Source organism: Petaurus breviceps, unplaced genomic scaffold (assembly GCF_028583685.1).
Source record: "Petaurus breviceps papuanus isolate PSGF00001 unplaced genomic scaffold, PetGlider_PUasm1.0 378, whole genome shotgun sequence".
In the NCBI taxonomy this organism is placed as follows: Eukaryota; Metazoa; Chordata; class Mammalia; order Diprotodontia; family Petauridae; genus Petaurus; species Petaurus breviceps.
This window is the reverse complement of record NW_027186302.1, coordinates 357,296-376,124: the sequence shown is the minus strand read 5'-3', so window position 1 is coordinate 376,124 and position 18,829 is coordinate 357,296. Positions and strand designations below refer to the sequence as shown.

Sequence of the window (18,829 nt, the reverse complement as noted above, 5' to 3'; positions counted from 1 at the left end):
GCAATGCATGTGCAGATCCATTTCCCCCACCTCCCAAGAGTCCTGGTAATAATCCGCAAAAACTGACAAAAGAAAATGACCATCAATGGGTGTGAGATCTAACTTCATAGTTCCTTTTGTTTATAATTCTCTAATTAGCGCATTTTTTTTTTGGCAAGGTTGTTGATAGCTTGGATTTCTTAATTTAAAAACGATATATTTGTATGCTTCGATGATTTATCTATTGTAGAATGGCTCTTTGTCTTATAAATTTGAATCAGTTCCTTGTATCTTGGATATGAGGCCCCCATCAAAGAAATTGCTTACAATGGTCCCCCCCATACCTCTTTCCCTTCTAATTCTAAGTTCCTTCCTTAATAAATGTGCATTTTTTGGACTGACACAACTATAGTTAATTCTAGCTCAACAATTACGAAGGCTTGATATTCTTCTTATCCTGTGAAAACTATTCTTGAAAGGATTAGCTTACCGAACCTAAATTTCTGAACATACTATGTTAACAACTGGCTTTATGGATGAATACCCAATTCCCTGATGCTGCAGTAGAAAATTTTCTACAAAGCAAATGTTTGGCAGAATAATTTTCATAATTTTGGGCATTCATATTTAATATGCCTTTATTTAAGGCCTTTATAATATAAAGGCTTGAGAGTGAGCAAAAATAATATAAAGGCTCGAGAGAGAGCGACAGGGCTTTAAGTGGGTTTGGGGGGCAGGTTGGCGCGCTGGCACGAGCCAGCACGCCAGTACCTTAAGGGGGGCGGGCCTAAGCGTTGGCGCATAAGGAGTGGGGCGCGCGCCAGTACCTTAAGTTGGGGGGAGGGGCGCCAGCGCACGTGCAGTGAAGCGGTAAATTAATTGTAACATTAAACACTTTTCCTTTTGAATAATGTTAGGGAGGGGACTTGTGGGAGAGGCGAGGGAGTGCAGGAGGCCGTCCTACGGCAGAGGCCCGGGAAAGGGAGAGGGAGGGGAATGTCCATCCCCCGAACCGGTGAGGTGCCGCCCCCCCCACCTTTTCGTTGTCCTCGCCCTCGCCCGTCGGAAGGAAGAAAGTGCCCATTACCCAGGGTCCCGGGGGCTCAGTTCCGGTTTGGAAAACTGCGCTCGGTTTCTACAGCTCATGGCCAATGCACTTGCACGAGAACGACAGACGCCGCAACCCCCCGGTTCCATCCCCTGCACCACCGGGCTGCCCCCAAATAGAAATGGGAGCCACTGACCTGCACTCTAGGCCACATACTGACTTGGGTTTAAAATGAAATGTTATCTGCTTTACTGTATTTTCATTTCTTTGTTAAATATCTCCCAGCCACTCTTTAATCTGCTGCCAGAGCATTCCAGCACATAGCAGCCAGGCACCTGGCTGTTGGAACCCCCTGCTCAAACCTCCACCTGCCTGGGATCCACACTCTAACAAAGACCACAAGGGTTGGTCACTCAGTCCCTCTGAGGCCGGCCCCTGGAGCAGCCCCTCCTGCTTCTGGACACCTGTAAGAGGGAGGATTTGGAAAGCCAGACTCTGGGGGTCACAGAGTTTGGAGACCAAGCCCAGAAAAGCAACTCCAGTCCTACGAGAGAGCACTTCAGTGAACTGATTATTCATCAGAGAAATTTGGCCTGCTCCTTGTAAGCCAATGGGGGCTGGAAGTCTGGGGAGAAGAGAAAAGAATTCCTCCATGTACAACCCAGGCAAGAGGAAGCTTCTGAGCTCAGAGGAAGATAGTTCCACCCCCTCGAAGTTCTCTCCCGACTCCAACCGCAGGGTCCCCAAATCATGTCTGGCCAAGGTATCTGAAGGCATAGACCCCAGGGGAGCCCATCCACCAGCACAAAATCCCTGGTCTTTCCTGGCAGATGAACAGAGGCTCAGAGAGAGGTCTTGAAAATTCTGCTGGAAAAACTACGTCCTGGCTACTCAGTGAGCAACAAATGCCCACTGTGCCCCAGGATCTGACCTGACATAACTGTAACAAATGTTTTCTCCTCATTATCACATTATCATATCAGCCAGAAGATAGGAGGACCTCAGTCTCTCCCTGATCCCACCGCTCTGTGCCTTCCCTCCTTAGATCAATTAGTAATTGTAATGGGAAAGTCCCATACACAGTGATTGTAGAACAAGGGAGCTAAACTTGGATGGCCTCGGATGAGGAAAAAAATGTCTGATGCTCAGCTGAGAGAGTGAATACAAGGTGGGAGAGAAATACAAACAGTTAAAATATTTCTCTTTTCTGGACAGAAACACTAGGGCAGTAAAAAAAAAAAAAAAAAGAGGGAAAGGCAGATGTTCCTGGCAGCCTGGATCATTCCAAAGGGGACAGGAGGCGGGGGGGGGGGGGGGGGGGAATCATAGATGGACAGCCATCAGCTGACCCTATCAGGGTCGGGACTCCAGGGAGGCAGGAAGGGGCTTCTCTCTATTTAGAGACCAGATATCCCTCCTTCATTAATTGCAAAGGGTCGGGTTAGGGTTAGGGCCTGGACTGAGCCCTGAGCAGAGGTCACAGAAGCCCTTAGGGAGGTGCCTGCAATGAAGGAAAAGCAGGGTCACACACACACACTCAGGAGGGGGGGTGTGACAACAAAACAGAGAATGGAAGTCTCTGAAGGTTAGTGCCAGCCTGTCTGGGCACAGCTCCAGTCTCTGGAGGCAGCCTGGGCTCTGAGACCCTGGAACAAGTCCCAATAGACCATGCCCACAAGTACCCCCGAGCAGTACAAATCAAAGACAAACGCCTGCTACCTCACGTTGTGCAATACACTGGTACTCCCCCAGGCTCTCTCCTTTGGCCCCAGCCCCCACCTGCATTCAAAGACTCAGCAGAGCAAATGAAAAGATGCTCCCAAACTTTTCTTTCTTTTCCATTTAACATGACCAGAACATCTCCACTTTGGCATCCTGCCCCCTACAACCCCCCCACCCAACATGAAGCTCAGCTGAAATAGTGGAGAAAGGTTGAAGACCCCAGAACATTAATTCATTTGGCTTTTTGGGCAGTCAGACAGGGATCCCAGAGGTCAGGGCAGCATCAGGGGTGAAGGGGGGCTCATTCCCAAAGCCCTCTGGCCCTGACTGCTGGCTGTCTCTCTGCAGACTCAGACAGGCAGAAAGAAAGGAGGCAGGGAGGGAGGCCTTAGAGAACAGGGGGAGGGCCCTGAGGATACTGCTCTGGGCTTGGGCTAGGAGAGTCCAGTGAGGATCCCAGAGCCCAGTGCTGGGGACAGAGGGCAACAGGGACTGCTGTCTGTTCTCAGGTACATACCAGGCAATTCTCTCAAGCTGAAGGACAGACAGATTCAGGGGGATCCTCCAAGGCCCCTCTGGCCTCCAGCCTCTCATCATTCTGAAGGGTCTGCCTCACCACCTGGCCAATCCTCAGCCCAACCTCCCACATTCCCTCCTCTTTGCCTGGTCCCCTTGACCCCAGCCCCTCTCTCCTTCCAGGCCCCCAGAGTTTCACCTCTGGCTGTGAGAAAGACATCTGACCCCTGGGCACTGTCATTGCCTGGAGACAAAGTAAGGAAACAGCCCAGTGAGGGACATAGATTTCAGGGTGTGGGAAGGGAAGGGAACACCAAGGCAAGGCTGCTGGGCTAAGCCTCTCCTCTGCCTTCTCACCTGGCCCCTTTCTTGTACCCTCCATGTCTACCCTTACCTGTACCCTGAGCATAGGCCCCTCCTTTTCCACCTAGAAAAGGAAAAAAAAAATCCACTGAGGAATCCAGGAGAGGAGACCACACCGAGGTCTCAGAATTTCACTGCTTTGTTTTGGTGACACAACAAATCACTGGGGCTGCACCCCCTCCCCCACTCTAGTCCAGCCTCTAGATCCAAGAGGAAGAGAGAAAGGAGGTCCCTGAAGGGGCCCTTCCTCCCTCCAGGCCTGCCTCCAGGGGCTCCCAAGGCTGGGCTACAGCCCCCAGCTGGGGGGACACCAGGCCCTGGGGCAGAGACCCCCTATTCATGTCTCCTCTGAGCCAGGCTATCACACCCTCAGAGCAATGGTTTCCAGTCAGGGATTTGTTCCTCTAGAGCCTTAGGGCCCATCTGATGGTCCCTTAGATGGGAGGGAGAGGGACTTGGGGACAGAAAGACAAGCTGGGGATCAGGGGAAGCCTGGGATCTCCCTGGTGCCTGCTCCCTGAGGACCCTCCCAGGCCTGCTGAATCCCACCTGAATTCTTCCTCCACAACACAAATCCAGAAATGACTGCAGTGAGGAAGAGGAGGCCAGCAGCAATGCCCCCCACAAGGAGCCCGATGGATGAGGAAGGTGGCTCTAAAACGGAAAAGGGAAGTGAGAGGCCCTGACCCCTCTGGCCTGAGATTCACTAACCCCTCCCCACCTCTCACAGAACATACCCCTACATTTGGTTCTGGGGGGGGGGGGGAGGGAGGATGGCCTTTCCCAGTCCCTCCTATCTACCCTCCCCCCACCTCCCCTCCTTACCCCACTGCAGGGTGAGGGGCTCAGGCAGCCCCTCGTGCTGGACTCGGCAGGTGTATTCCCCTTCCTGGCCCGGGGTCACGCCCACAGCCGCCCACTTCTGGAAGGTGCCGTCCCCTGCAGGCCTGGTCTCAATGAACTCCATGTCCTGGAGCTGCTCCTGCCCATCCCTCATCCAGGTCAGGGAGATGTGCTCAGGGTAGAAGTCCTGGGCCCGGCAGCGCAGGGTCACCTCCCCATGGGGGGCAGCGTGGCGGGTCACTCGGGCAGACGGCGGGTCTGGGAGCAAAGGGCAGAGGCATTTCCAGGCTCCCCTTATCCCCCTCCAGGGGCACAGGGACAGGTGGGGGAGGGCGGAACACCCCACAACCAGGGCCTGGGCTACAAGGGAGCCCTGAGGGGGCACGGGCTTTGAGTCCCGGGTGGTGGTACCTGCCCTATGCAGCGTCTCCTTGCCCATCTCCAGGTACTTCTTCAGCCACGTCACGCACTCCTCCTCCAGATAGGCTTTCCATCCCTCCGAGATGCTCCTGTCCCCCTCCCACTTGCGCTTGGAGTTCACCGCTGGGGGCACGGCCGCCGTCCACGTGTAGGTCTCCGTGTCCAGGGAGATGTAGTCCCGCCCGTCGTAGGCGAGTTGTTCAAAACCGCGCCTGAAGCTGAGCTCGGGGGACACCTCGCAGCCGTACATGGCCTGGTAGGTGTGGACGCCTGCGGGCCCGGCTGGGTCAGTGCGCGCTCTGCGGACCCCGGCACCCGCTCTCCACCACCCGCCACCCACTCTCCCACCACCCCCGGCACGCACCGCCCGCGCTCTGGTTGAAGTATTCCCGCAGGATCTCCAGGCCCGCCCGGAACACCTGTGCATTGTCCTTATTGCGCTGCGAGTGCCACTCCCAGTACTGCGGGTCCTCCCGCTCCACGCCCTGGATCCACGCCGCGCACGGCTCCTGCCTCTGACTCACGCTGTCGGAGTCGAAGCGCACGAACTGCTGGTCGTCCACGTAGGCCACCTCGAGGTACCTCGGCTCACCGAGCCAGGGCCGGGTCATGCCAGTGGAGAAATACCGCAAGGAGTGAGAGCCTGGGAGGGGACCGGGCATAGTTCAGGGCTGGGACCAAGGAGACTGGACTCTTGACCCTGCCCCGCCCGGGGCGTGACCATGGACCCTGGACTGGCAGCCCCACTGTCCCAAGATGTCTGCTCCCCTCCCCCACACCCACACCCCAGTATCCAGCCCCTCCGACCGGGATGCTGCGTGAGCGCCGAGCCTACCGGGACTACCTCGGTACTACAGCGCTTTGAGATCAGCCCAATGCTGTCACTGCCCTTGCAGACAAGTCCTAGGCCCCCTCGCCCGGACTTTACCCCACCCCCTCCTCTGGTCCAGGTCCCGGGTCCCTCCCACTCCTCACCCTCGGTCCCCCCACTTGGGTCCCCTTATGTCCCCGCCCCCCATTCCCCTCGGTCCTCTGTGGGGTTCTTTAATGAAGCTGTTCCTGGTTCTGTCCTCTCCTGGGCCAGCTCTGCTCCTTCCTAACGCCCCCATTCTCCCTCCCGGCTCCTCGACCTCATACCCTCCTCCCCCACTAACCCACTCTGCCCCTCCCAATAAGGCACGGACACCACGACCGCCCCACGGTCCTTGTACCCGAGTCACACACGCCGCACCCCCCCGCACCTCCCCCCCAAATGGGGTCGGGGAGCTCTCTGTAGGAGACCCCCATCCCACCCTCCCGCCCGCCCCGGATGCTGTCTCCCCGCCACACTTACCCGCCCAGATCCCGGGCAGAGCAAGGTTCCCCAAAAAGAGGAGAGAGCCCACAAAGAACTCCATGGTCCACGGGCACAGGAGCCAGGGATCAAACAGACCGGTAAAAAACTCTGGGTTTATAAAGGGACGAATCCCTCACTTCTGATTGGCTTCACGGAGGCTCTGCCGGCCAATAGCAAACGGAAGACAACAAACGTCATTGGTGACTGGGCAGAGAATGAGCCTGCACAGGTTAGGAGTCCAAGACTGAAACTGACGCTGAGGAAATGGCCGGCTTTAGAGACCTTGCATCTTTCTCTGTTATTCACAGAACAGTCTCCAGTCTCCTTCCCTCCCTCGCATCATAACTCCAGGAGCGCAAGGCTCTTTGAACAGAAAAAAAGAAGGGTTAGAAATTAGGAAGAAAATGTCCCCACCCAAAACCGAGGGCCTCTGAGGACTGAAGAAATCTGCAGGCTGGTTTGTGGAGGGCCCGGTGGCCACCTCCGTTTTAATGCCACCCATCCCAGCTGTGACTCAGGCAAGTCTGGTAACCTCCGCAGGCCGTGTAGGCAAGCAAACCAGGGACCCAAGAATAAAGAGTAAGTCAGAGTCCAGTAAACGGAATTTGGAATCAGAATAGAAGACTTTATCTTACCTTTCATAAAAGGGGCATCTGGGTCCCCCACAGTGGTTAGAGCTCAGGGCCTGGAGTCAGGAAGACCTGAGTTCCAGTCCAGGCCTCAGACATTTATACATGTGTGAACCTGGGCAAATCACTTAACCCCATTTGTCTCAGTTTCCTCCTCAGAAAAAATGAACTGGAAAAGGAAATGGCAAGCCACTCCAATTTCTTTGATAAGAAAGCCCCCAAATAGGGTCACAAGGAGTCAGACACAACTCAATAACCACAAAAGGAAAGAGCTTATTTATTAAAATGGGGAGGAGTACCATTTCAGCCTAAGCTTGGTTCTGAGCTGCCTGAGATATGAGAGTGTGGATGACTAGTAACTTTTTCTTTTTTTCCAGAAGCAATGAACCTGGGCACATTTGGTAAGATTTTCCCCCTCTTGTCTCATCACCCCAACTAGGAAACCAGGAAACTTCACATTTCATGGAGAATATAAAGAGATAATCTTTATTTTACAGATAAGGAAAGTGCAGGGCAGCAATCCACACTTACAGAGCCTTGGATGAACACCTCTGCTTTCTTCTCTTTGCCAAACATTGCCCTCTAGTTAACAGAATATTCACTCTAGTCCTTATCCTTACCCTATTTTCAAGGAAGTCCAGACATCTTCTTTCATGCAGTTGATCAGCATCTCTATTGCCTCCTTTTTCTCTTTGGCAGCCTTGTGGGTGAGAAGAATTGTTTCCTCTTATTTCAGCCCTCTGTTATTGTCATACACAAAATTTAACCCTTGACAAGAAATGGCAAGATTATTTTCACATGACTGTCTCTTATTGTTGCTTGGAAACCTGTTTTCATGTGGTCATTTATAGTTAGCAGGACTTTATAAACTTTCATATCCTTTCGGCACTCATCTATTGACAATGGCTCTTGGTCCACATTGGTATCAGTTCTCTGTCTTTGAATGTAGTTGACTTGTTTTGGTCAGATTTGATGTATTCTTTTATATATTTGCTATGGAAAATGTTTGAACCCCAATAAGGACCAAAACCTGAAATAATCAGACTGCTTTGCTTTGCTCTAAAAATGCCCTTTCCTGTGTCAGCAACTTCAAAGACCAGATAAGGCTGAATATCGGGACTTCTCTAAGTTTTCCTAGAGGCATGTGCTGTATGGGGGAGGCTCAGATATCCTGAGATCCAAGTGACACTACTTTGTCAATTGTCTTGGAGACCATAAATCTGAGGGACAAAAACTTTGTTATTCTTGTATCATACAGTCAGAACTTAAATTTTCACTCCGTGTAACATATATCTGCTAGCTTTAAGGGAAGAAATGATGTCAATGTACATGACCTATCCTGTTTGCCTCATTTAACCAAACTTTCAGGTTGATAGTTACGGTGCCATGACTCAGATGGAACAGATGGAGTGGGACAAAGACAGAACAGCACCCCACCTTGCCAATGCTATTGACTCAGGCACCTCAGGATCCATTTATCCTGGAGTCTTAACCTTGACAGGGTTGAATAAGTTCCTCATCCCCACCTTCCAAAGGACTCCCACTAGTTCTGTTGAAGTCTGAAATTACCTTTAAGCTAGCTTAGGGGTCAGGGATCAAATCTGTGGTCAGACATCCCCTGAAGTACGGATTGATCTAGGAAAATCAGCACAAGTATTGCCAGGGCTACTGTTAGTAAACTAAAGATAGCCCAAATTATGTTGCCCGAAATAGGGCTCTTTTGACCGGTCAAAGTTACTCTATCATAAAACCAAATTAAGTTTAAAGGCCTACAAAACATCTAGCCAAGAGGTAGAATGTTTTCATCTTTGGTCTGCTGAGATGGCTGAGCAAGAACAAAAGGCAGAGCCTGGTCAGCTCCGTGCACATGGCAACAGGAGCAGCAGCAGAAACAGCAGCATCAGACCTTGTCGCCATGCCTCTGGCAACTGTTAGGCTCACTCCCCAGGTCCGAAGGCTCCAAACCCTGCAGCCCAGCAAGGGCTTCAGCAAATCCTGCAGCTGCTCTAAATGTCCCAGTCCCCGGACACCTCCACCCAGAGAACCATGCAACAAAAAACTGGAACAACTCAGCCAATATTCTGATTTTAACAACTACCTGATTTTTGTTCTTACAAAATTAAAATCCGAAGATGAACCCACAAGGTCTTTGAGTCATCTCATTCTGAAGAATAATGTGAAAGCACATTTTCACAAATTGCCAAATGGGGTAACAGATTTTATTAAGAGTGAAGGTCTGAATAATATTAGTGACTCCTCCCCTCTAATCAGAGCCACTATGGGTATTCTGATTACAACCATTGCCTCCAAGGGGGAATTACAGAACTGGCCTGAGCTCTTGCCAAAGCTCTGTAGCTTGTTGGATTCTGAAGATTATAATACGTGTGAAGGAGCATTTGGAGCCCTTCAGAAAATATGTGAAGATTCTGCTGAAATTTTAGATAGTGATGTTTTAGACCACCCACTTAACATCATGATTCCTAAATTTTTACAGTTCTTCAAGCATAGTAGCCCCAAAATAAGGTCTCATGCAGTTGCATGTGTCAATCAATTTGTCATCAGTAGAACCCAAGCTCTGATGTTACACATTGATTCTTTTATTGAGAATTTGTTTTCATTGGCTGGTGATGAAGAGCCAGAGGTACATAAAAATGTGTGTCAGGCTTGGGCTCTCGTGATGCTGCTTGAAGTCCGAATGGATTGCCTGCTTCCTCATATGCATAACATAGTTGAGTACATGCTTCAGAGGACCCAAGATCAAAATGAAAATGAGAGGTGAAACCAGGAGCCTTGAGGCCTGGAGTGCCAGGGCAAACCCCTCCTCATCACCCGGTCCCCAAGAGAGGTGAATCTGGGCATCTTGGATAGGTGGATGATCTGGGAAGTACCCCACCACCATCACCACACATGTGCCTCGAGGAAACTGGGTTTTTGATGCCTAGAGAGCTGGGGTTGTCCCTCTCCCTGGATCCCCCAGGGAGGGGAAAACAGGCATCTGGGTGGCCTGCAGAACAACCCAATGGTCTGGGGTTCCTAGAGAGCCTGGTCAGTCCAGAACTGGGGGGTTTGGGATGTCTGGAAAGTCAGGACAGACCACTTTCAAGGCCAAGGTCCATTAGGGAGGGAACCTGGGTGTCTGGGGTGTCTGGAGAGGTGGGGCAGACTACCCCCTCAATCCCCTGATCTCTAATAACTGGAATAGGGCCCTGCAGGGTGCCTGGAGAGCTGGGGTAGTGCCCCCTTGATCTTCCAGTTCCCTCACAGGAGTAAGAGTGTTCGCATTGCCTGGATTTGAACTCCAGTATTCCTGACTGTCAGAGGCTCCACTGACTACGTGAGCCCCAGTTTCATCTCACATGGATGCCTCTGAAAATGACCTTCATCTGCTGGTTTAATATTCCCCTAACTTTGGGCAGGGAAGGGGAGTTGGTTTCAGACACACCACTGAGGCTCAGGGGCTGCAAACCCAGGAGCTGGAAGCACATGACTGGCACACAGCGACGCCTCCTCTCCCTTCCCATCCTGCCATGCCTTTGTCAGAGGATTCCAGATTCCAGGGGAGATCCCTGATATAAACAGGGCACTCGGGAGAGGGAGAGCTGCAGAGTGAGGCATCACATTTAAGGTATTCAGTGGAGACACAGCAGGCAGGTTTCAGAGGCAGACCTCCACAGGTCTGTCCAGGCCAGGCTTCCCCCAGGGCTGCTGCCAGGATGGGGAGTGTTGGGCTTGGCAGGGCCCTGGGGGAGGGAAGACCCCAGGCCAGGCCTAACTCTGGCTTTACCTCACTGAGACTCTGTGCCTTGGTTCTTCATCAGTAAAATGAGAATAACATTTGTGTTGTCAGTGATACTGAGGGTAATAAAACCCGATCTCCTGCTTTGAACCTATGAGCTACAAAGAGACTGTTAGGAAAAGAAGACAGAGCCAAGGTCTTTGTAGGGTAAGCTAAGGTTCAGCATGAGGAGGCCTCTGTCTGCCAGCCCCAGCCCAGCACACGTGTATGGGGCTCTAGAGGGTGTGACCCAACAATTGTTCCCAATGGGCAGTTTCAACATTCTTCCATGGTCTGATGTGTGTTGAGCCCATAGTAGCAAAGGCCAGGGAACTCCTTGATATGAACCAACCATAAGTGCAGAGGAAATCAGCATCACAGAATCTGTGAGCTGTCTGGGCCCCCAGAGGTCAGCTCGTCTAACAGGGTTGCCAAACACAAATAGAAATTTGTTGTTCAGTCATGTCCAGCACTTTGTGACCCCATTTGTGGTTTTCTTGGCCCCTGGAGCAGTTTTCTCTTTCCTGTTCCAGCTCATTTTACAGATGAGGGAACTGAGGCAAGCAGGGTAAAGTGACTTACCCAGGGTCACACAGCTAGTTACATGTTGGAGGCCAGAACTGAGCTCAGGAAGATGAGTCTTCCTGCCTCCTGGCCCTGTGCTCCATCTGGCTGCCCTCAAATAGGAATGGGAGCCCCTAATCTGCACTGTAGGCCATGTACTGACATAGTTCTAAAATGAAATGTTATCTGCTTTACTGTATTTTCCTTTCTTTGTTAAATATCTCCCAGCCACTCTTTAATGCCAGAGCATTCCAGCACATAGCAGCCAGGCACCTGGCTGTGTATGGGACCCCTCTGCTCAAACCTCCACCTGCTTGGGACCCACACTCTAACAAAGGCCACAAGGGTTGGTCACTCAGTCCCTCTGAGGCTGGGCCCCTGGAGCAGCCCTTCCTGCTTCTGGACACCTGTAAGAGGGGGGATTTGGAAAGCCGGACTCTGGGGGTCACAGAGTTTGGAGACCGAGACCAGAAAAGCAACTCCAGTCCTACAAGAGGTTTAGCATTTCAGTGAACTGATTATTCATCAGAGAAATCAAAGCCGCATTTTTGGCCTGTTCCTTGTAAGCCACTTCAGGACAGGAAGTCTGGGGAGAAGAGAGAAGACAAGACTTCCCTGTACAACCCTCCACCACTGGGTAGCCCAGGCAAGAGGAAGCTTCTGGGCTCAGAGGAAGATGGTTCCATCTCATTGAAGCTCTCTTCCTCCTCCAATCGCAGGGTCCCCAAATCATGTGTGGCCTCAGTATAAGACAGCATAGACCCCAGGAGAGCCCATCCACCAGCACAAAATCCCTGATCTTTCTTGGCAGATGAACAGAGGCTCAAGGAGAGGCCTCCAGCCTTCTGTGGTAAAAACCGACGTCCTAGCTACTCAGTGAGCAGCAAAGGCCTTAGCATGGCCCCAGGATCTGCCTGACATAACTGTAGCATTTTCTCTTAATTATCACATTATCAGCCAGGAGACAGCAGGGCCTCAGTCTTTGCCCTCCTTAGATCAGTTAGTAATGGGAATGGAAAACTCCCCCCCCCCACTCACACACACACACACACTCCAATTGTAGAACAAGGGAACCAAACTTGGACTCCCTCAGATGAGGAAAAAAATTGGTTCAATGCTAAGCTGAGATGGTGAACATAAGGTGGGAGAGAAATAGAAATAATCAAAACATGCCTTTTTTTGAAAGAAACACTAAGGCAGAACAAAAGAAGTAAAGGCAGGTGTTCCTGGCCTGGATCCTTCCCAAGGGGACAGGAGAGGGGGAGGGAGGAAGCCACGGGTGAGAACCATCAGCTGGCCCCAACCATGTAGCGTCTGGACTCCAGGGAGGTAGGAAGGGGCAGGTGCTTCTATTTAGAGACCAGCTATCACCCCCTGCATTAATTTCAAAGGGTTAGGGTTAGGGTTCTAATCCTCCACTTCTTCAGAGGGAAGATGAGCCCCCACCCGGGGCAGTCTAAAGAGGGGACGAGGTGTCACTCAGTGCACTGGCTGTCACCAGTACAGATGGAGCCCTAGGACCTTGACTGAGCCCTGAGCAGAGGCCACAGACGCCCTTAGGGAGACCCTGGTAATGAAAGAAAAGCAGGGACAGAGACACAGGGGAGTGGGGAAGAGAATGACCACAAAAGAGAGAATTGGAAGTCTCTGAAGGTTAGTGCCTGCCTATGGGATCTGCCCCAGCAGCCTGTCTGGGCACAGCTCCAGTCCCTGGAGGCAGCCTGGGCTCTGTCTGAGGCCCTAGAACAGGTCCCAGTAGACCCTGCCCACAGGTGCCCTTAGAAGTACAAATCAGAGACAAACATCCGACCCCTCATGTTGTACAATGCACCGACCCTCCCCCAGGCTCCTTCCCCGCTGGGCCCAGCCCCCGCCTGCACTCACAGATTCAGCAGAGCAAATATAAAGATTCTTAGATGCTTCCAAACTTTCTTTTATTTTCCCCTTCAAATGACCACATCTCCACATTGGCATCCTGCCTCCCACAACCCCCCACCCAGTGGGATTGTGAAGAAAAGCTGGAGACCCCAGAACAGTCATTCATTAGGCTGTTTGGCAGTCAAACAGAGATCCAGAGGTCAGGGCAGCATCAGGGGTGAAGGGGGGCTCATTCCCAAAGCCCTCTGGCCCTGACCTGCTGGCTGACTCCCTGCAGACTCAGACAGGCAGAAAGAAAGGAGGCAGGGAGGGAGGCCTTAGAGAACAGGGTGAAGCCCTGAGGATGTTGCCCTGGGCTTGGGCCAGGAGAGTCCAATGAGGACCCCAGGGCCCAGTGCTGGGGAGAGAAACCAGAGGGCCACAGGAACAACATGGGGACTGCAGACTGGTTTTCTTCTCAGGTCCACACCAGGCAATTTTCTCAAGCTGAAAGACAGACAGATTCAGGGGGATCCTCCAAGGCCCCCTGGCCTCTAGCCTCTCACCATTCTGAAGGCCCTGCCTCACCACCTGCCCAATCTTCAGCCCAACCTCCCACATACCCCTCTTTGCTTGGCCTCCTTTACCACAGCCCCTCTCTCCTTCCAGGCCCCCAGACTCTCACCTCTGGCAGGGAAAGAATCTGACCCCTGGGCACTGTCATTGCCTGGAGACAAAGGAGGGAAACAACCCAGTCAGGGACATACATCGAAGAACCAGGATGTGGCAAGGGAAGGGGACACTGAAGTGCCCACCAGAAATTATACACCAAAGCCCTCTCCCTGTTGCAGCCTGCTAGAAGGGGACCCCTACCAGGGTCCCTGAAAACCACCTAATAAGCCATAATAGTGAGGGAACGTTTCACCTGTGTTGCTAGAAACATGCCCCAGATTCAGGTCTGTTTATGTTTGTATGCAGGGCTTTGCTAGGTAATCAAGGCTTCACTAGAAACAGTATTAACAGCATTGCCCCCCTTGGAACCACATTTTGTTGCTTAGCAGCACCTAGCTCTATATAAGTGTATCTTACAGAAGACTCAGGGCTGTCTTCCCTCCTGGGGAGGCAGGCACCAGCCGGTTCATAAACACTCCTAGCCAGTTATGATTGGTTTCAATGTCTTGCTTTCTCAGATGTCCATTACAGACACCAAGGCAAGGCTGCTGGGCTAAGCCTCTCCTCTGCCCTCTCAGTGCTCGGGTCCCAGAGACACCATGGCCAGGCCCCTTCCTTCTACCCTCCATGTCCACCCTTCACTTACCTGCCGCTGGAACATAGGCCCCTCCTTTTCCACCTGGAAAGGAAAACAAATTCCAGTGAGGAATCCAGGAGAGGAGACCACACCAAGGTCTCAGAATTTCACTGCTTTGTTTTGGAGACACAACAAATAACTGGGACTGCACCCCCTCTCCCACTGCAGTCCAGCCTCTAGATCCAAGGGGAAGAGAGAAAAGAGGCCCCCAAAGGGGCCCTGCCCCCCTTCAGGCCTGGCTCCAGGGGCTCCCAAGGCTGGGCTACAGCCCCCAGCTGGGGGGACACCAGGCCCTGGGGCAGAGACCCCCCTATTCATCTCTGATCTGAGTCTGAAGCAGACTTCCCCCTAAGTCAGGCTGTCACACCCTCAGAGCAATGGTTTCCAGTTAGGGATTTGTTCATGTAGAGCCTTGGGGCCCATCTGATGGCCCCTTAGATGGGAAAGAGGGGCCTTGGGGACAGAAAGACAAGCCGGGGGTCAGGGGGAGCAGGGATCTCCATTGTGCCTGCTATCTATCTGAGGACCCCTCCCAGGCCTGCCCACCTGAAATCTTCTTCCTCAAGATAATGAATCCAGCTATGACTGAAATGAGGAGGCCAGCAGCAATGCCCCCCACAAGGAGCTGGATGGGTGAGGAGGGTGGCTCTGAAACAGGAAAGGGAAGTGAGAGGCCCTGAGCCCATTGACCGAGGTTCACTAACCCCTCCACCACCTCCTCCAGAACCTCCACCTCCATCTGGTCCTGTAGGGTGGGGGGGGTGGCCTCTCTCAGCCCCCCCCTCACTGCCTTCCCCTTCCCCCCCTTCCCCAGCTTCTCTCCCCAGCCCCTCCTCCCTACCCTTACCCCACCGCAGGGTGAGGGGCTCAGGCAGCCCCTTGTGTTGGACTCGGCAGGTGTACTCCCCTTCCTGGCCAGAGGTCACGCCCACAGCTGCCCACTTCTGGAAGGTGCCATCCCCTGCAGGCCTGGTCTCAATGAACTCGGTGTCCTGGAGCAGCTCCTGCCCATCCCTCAGCCAGGTCAGGGAGATGTCAGCAGGGTAAAAGTCCTGGGCCTGGCAGCGCAGAGTCACCCCCCCATGGAGGGCAGTGTGTTGGGTCACTCTGGCAGAGGGTGGGTCTAGGGTCAATGGGTAGAGGCAGTTCCAGGCTCCCCTTCCCCAGGCATAAGGACAGGTAGGGGAGGGGGAAACCCCACAGTGAAGGCCTGGGGTACAAGGGTGGGGAGCCTGGGGCTGGGGGCCTTGAGTGCCTCACACACTAGGGCAGATGTGAAGACAAAAGTCAGAGGCATTTCCAGGCTCCCCTTCCCTCCAGCCATACAAGGCCACATGGGAGTGGGTGCACCCCACAGTCCAGCCCTGGGGGCCGGGCCTAGAGTGCTAAGCACGGTCGGGTGGGGCAGCAGTACCTGCCCTCAGCAGCGACTCCTTGCCCATCTCCAGGTGCTTCTTCAGCCACGTCACGCAGATCTCCTCCATATAGGCTTTCTGGCCCTCTTTGATGCTCCTGTCCGCCTCCCACTTGCGCTTGGTGGCTTCAGCCTCGGGCACAGCCGCCGTCCACGTGTAGGTCTCAGTGTCCAGGGCGATGTAGTCCCGCCCATCATAGGCCTCTTGTCGAAACCCCCGCTTGAAGGCGAGCTCGGGGGTCACCTCGCAGCCGTACATGCGTTGGTAGGTGTGGACGCCTGAGGACCCATCAGGGTCAAAGGGATCTGCGGGGCTCCCCCCCAAAAACCCCCCCCCCCACGGGATACTCACACAGGACCCCACCCCCAGCCCCGAACGCACCGCCCGCGCTCTGGTTGAAGTAACCCCGCAGAGTCTCCAGGTGTGCGCGGTCCCTCTGTGCCCACTCCCAGTGGATCCGTGTCTGCCCCTCCCAGTACTCTGGATCCATCCCCTCCATCCACGCCACGATCGGCTCCTTCCTCCGACTCTCGCTGTGGGTGTCGAAGCGCACGAACGGCTGATCATTCATGTAGCCCACCGAGAAAAACCAGGGCTCCTGGAGCCCGGGCCAGGTAACGGAGGTGAGGAAAAACCGCATGGAGTGACAGCCTGGGAGGGGACCCGGCCAGGGTCAGGGGCCAAGCCAAGGGCCAACCCTGGACCCCGGGGTGTGACCCTGAACCCTGTACCGCCCGGGCCCTTGACTACAGCCTGCTAACCCCTAAGTCCGAAGATGCCTCCCCGCTCTCCCCATCCCGGGCATCCGGCCCTTCCAGCGCCTTGGACGAATCAGTAATTCTCAGGACAATTGCGCTTTGAGATCAGGCCAACGCCCACAGACCACGCAGGCCGGTCCTAGTGCCCCCTCTTCCGGCCCCCCCTCTGGTTCGGGTCCCTCCCACTCCTCACTCTCGGCCCCCTACCTTATGTCCTCACCTGCCCCCGTCCCACCCACCCCCCCATCCTCCCTGAGGCTGTTTAAGGAAACTGCTTCTAGTTCTGCCCTTGCCCCCAAGGACAGGGAAATGTGAGCTCTTGGACGGCTCAGCTCCCCTCCCCCGTCTGCACTCCCATTCTCCCCGCACCCCGGTTCCGAGGCCTCAGAACCCCTTGTCCTCCCCCCCCCCCCCACCAACCCACTCACCGGCCTCCAAACTACTAGACTGACACCAAGACATCCCTTCTGGCCCCCAAGCGCAGCTCAGGGACTGCAGGCTCCTGATCCCTGAGTCTCAGTCACACACACACACGGCCCCTTCCCGGCTGCCCCTGAGATGAAGGAGCAGGTCCCCGAAACCTTCTCTCCAGCACCTCCCCCACCCCCGGCTGGGGTCGGGGAGCTCTCGGTAGAAAGCCCCATCCCACCCTCCCGCCCGCCCTGGGTGCTGTGTCCAGTCTCCCCGCCGCACTTACCCGCCCAAGTCCCGGGCGGGGCCAGGGTCCCCAACAAGACGAGAGGGCATACATAACGGTCCATCATCCAGGGCAGAGGAGCCCGCGATTCCTGAGAACAGTTAGCCCCGGTTTATAAAAAAAAAAAAACCGAATCCCTCACTTTTGATTGGCTTCACTGAGGCCCTGCTAGCCAGTAGCAAATGGGATGTTGCAAATGTCATTGGTGACTAGGCAGAATGAGCAGGAGCAGGTTAGGAGACCAAAACTGAAACTGACTCAGAGGAAATGCCTGGTTTTATAGACCTTGGCTCTTTCTCTGTTATTCACAGTCTGCTTCCCTCCCATAATCATCCAGGAGCGCAAGGCTCTTGTGCTCCTAGCCTGAACTAGAGGAAAAGAAGGGTTAGGGCTGGAGCCAGCCCTCCTCAGTGTGACTGTTTCCCTCCTTAGAAGTTAGGAAGCAGCCAGGAAGAAACAGTGAATATTGTGGAAACACAATCAGGATAACCCAGGATCTGGCAGCTTCTACACTGAGGGATTGAAGGGCTTGGAATATGATATTCCGGAGGGCAAAGGAGCTGGGATTAAAACCAAGAGTCACCTACCCAGCAAAACTGAGTATCAGGTTTCAGGGGAAAATATGGTCATTCAGTGGAATAGAGGACTTTCAAGCATTCTTGATGAAAAAACCAGAGTTGAATAGAAAATTTGACATTCAGATACCAGAAGCAAGAGAAGCATGAGAAGGTAAACAGTGAAAAGAAATCATTAGGGACTTATCAAAGTTGAACTATTAACATTCCTAAGTGGGAAAATAGTAATTGTAGCTTATGAAACTTTTCTCAGTATGAAAATAATTGAAGGGAATATAAATATATATATATATATGTCTATATTGGAGGGTATATGGGCGAATGAATACATATGTGAATGTGTATATATATATATGTTTACAGGTATACATAGGTAGAGGGCACAGGACCAAGTTAATAGGAAGGGATGATACTTAAAAGGTGAAATAAAGAGGTGAGAGAAGAATATAATGAGAGGAGATGGAAACAGAATGGGGTAAACTATCTCATACAGAAGAGACAAGGGAAAAGGGTTACAATGGAGGGGAAGAATAGGAAGGTCAAGGGTCAACCTTATTCCCATTGAATATGGCTCAGGGAGGGAATTAAATACACACTAAATAGGGGCGGCCAGGTAGCACAGCAAGTAAGAGCACCGGCTCCAGTGTTGAGAAGACCTGGAGATTGAATCCCGGGCTCAGACACTTAGCACCCACCCAGAAACACCTGGCTGTGTAACCTTGAGCAAGTTACTTAACCCCAATTGCTTAGGGGCGGCCAGATGGCTCAGCGAATAAGAGTACCAGCTCCAGTGTTGGGACGACCTGGAGATCGAATCCCAGGCTCAGACACTCAGCACCACACCCAGAAATAACTGGCCGTGTAACCTTGAGCAAGTTACTTAACCCCGATTGCTTAAGAATATTAAAAAAATATATATACACTAAATAGAGTATCTCACCCTACAGGAGAGTAGGGGGAAGGGGATGAGAGGGGGATGATGGAAGGGAGGGCAGGGAGGGAAGTTGGAAGCACTCACTTTTG

General features: G+C 53.0%; 2 protein-coding genes and 1 pseudogene across 4 annotated transcripts; 1 reads left to right on the top strand and 2 right to left on the bottom strand.

Moving 5' to 3' along the window:
• Positions 1-1,289: 1,289 nt before the first annotated feature.
• LOC138169789 (BOLA class I histocompatibility antigen, alpha chain BL3-7-like) lies at positions 1,290-6,337 on the bottom strand. The gene is made up of 8 exons (XM_069099346.1): positions 6,225-6,337; positions 5,256-5,534; positions 4,883-5,161; positions 4,454-4,729; positions 4,178-4,282; positions 3,660-3,692; positions 3,465-3,509; positions 1,290-3,283 (listed from the first exon to the last, which is right to left on the bottom strand). Exons 1-8 carry the CDS (start codon positions 6,286-6,288, stop codon positions 3,279-3,281), a joined length of 1,086 nt encoding a protein of 361 aa, XP_068955447.1. The 5' UTR covers positions 6,289-6,337; the 3' UTR covers positions 1,290-3,278.
• On the bottom strand, positions 1,290-17,358 carry LOC138169790 (class I histocompatibility antigen, Gogo-OKO alpha chain-like). 3 transcript variants are annotated; one of them, XR_011170463.1, is made up of 9 exons: positions 17,232-17,358; positions 16,158-16,427; positions 15,776-16,054; positions 15,209-15,484; positions 14,908-15,009; positions 14,371-14,403; positions 13,738-13,779; positions 13,330-13,559; positions 1,290-3,076 (listed from the first exon to the last, which is right to left on the bottom strand). XR_011170463.1 is itself a non-coding variant. In XM_069099347.1 (8 exons), exons 1-8 carry the CDS (start codon positions 17,296-17,298, stop codon positions 13,555-13,557), a joined length of 1,074 nt encoding a protein of 357 aa, XP_068955448.1. In that variant the 5' UTR covers positions 17,299-17,358; the 3' UTR covers positions 13,113-13,554. The 3 variants fall into 3 exon arrangements, 1 of the variants encoding a protein (XP_068955448.1); XR_011170464.1 differs by lacking the exon at positions 1,290-3,076 and adding an exon at positions 13,113-13,301 and having other exon boundaries at positions 13,342-13,559; XM_069099347.1 differs by lacking the exon at positions 1,290-3,076 and having other exon boundaries at positions 13,113-13,559.
• Positions 8,678-9,635, top strand: LOC138169795 (transportin-1 pseudogene; annotated as a pseudogene).
• Positions 17,359-18,829: the final 1,471 nt, after the last annotated feature.

What these genes read in the sequence shown, in the direction of transcription:
- LOC138169789 (XM_069099346.1), bottom strand. Translation starts at nt 6,288, where the DNA reads ATGGAGTTCTTTGTGGGCTCTCTCCTCTTTTTGGGGAACCTTGCTCTG. An exon ending in GGAGACGCTGCATAGGGCAG is followed by an intron (nt 4,730 to 4,882) that starts GTACCACCACCC and finishes CTTTGCTCCCAG; the next exon opens with ACCCGCCGTCTGCCCGAGTG. An exon ending in GGCCTATGCTCAGGGTACAG is followed by an intron (nt 3,510 to 3,659) that starts GTAAGGGTAGAC and finishes CTTTGTCTCCAG; the next exon opens with GCAATGACAGTGCCCAGGGG.
- LOC138169790 (XM_069099347.1), bottom strand. Translation starts at nt 17,298, where the DNA reads ATGATGGACCGTTATGTATGCCCTCTCGTCTTGTTGGGGACCCTGGCC. An exon ending in CTTCAACCAGAGCGCGGGCG is followed by an intron (nt 16,055 to 16,157) that starts GTGCGTTCGGGG and finishes ATGGGTCCTCAG; the next exon opens with GCGTCCACACCTACCAACGC. An exon ending in GGAGTCGCTGCTGAGGGCAG is followed by an intron (nt 15,485 to 15,775) that starts GTACTGCTGCCC and finishes CATTGACCCTAG; the next exon opens with ACCCACCCTCTGCCAGAGTG.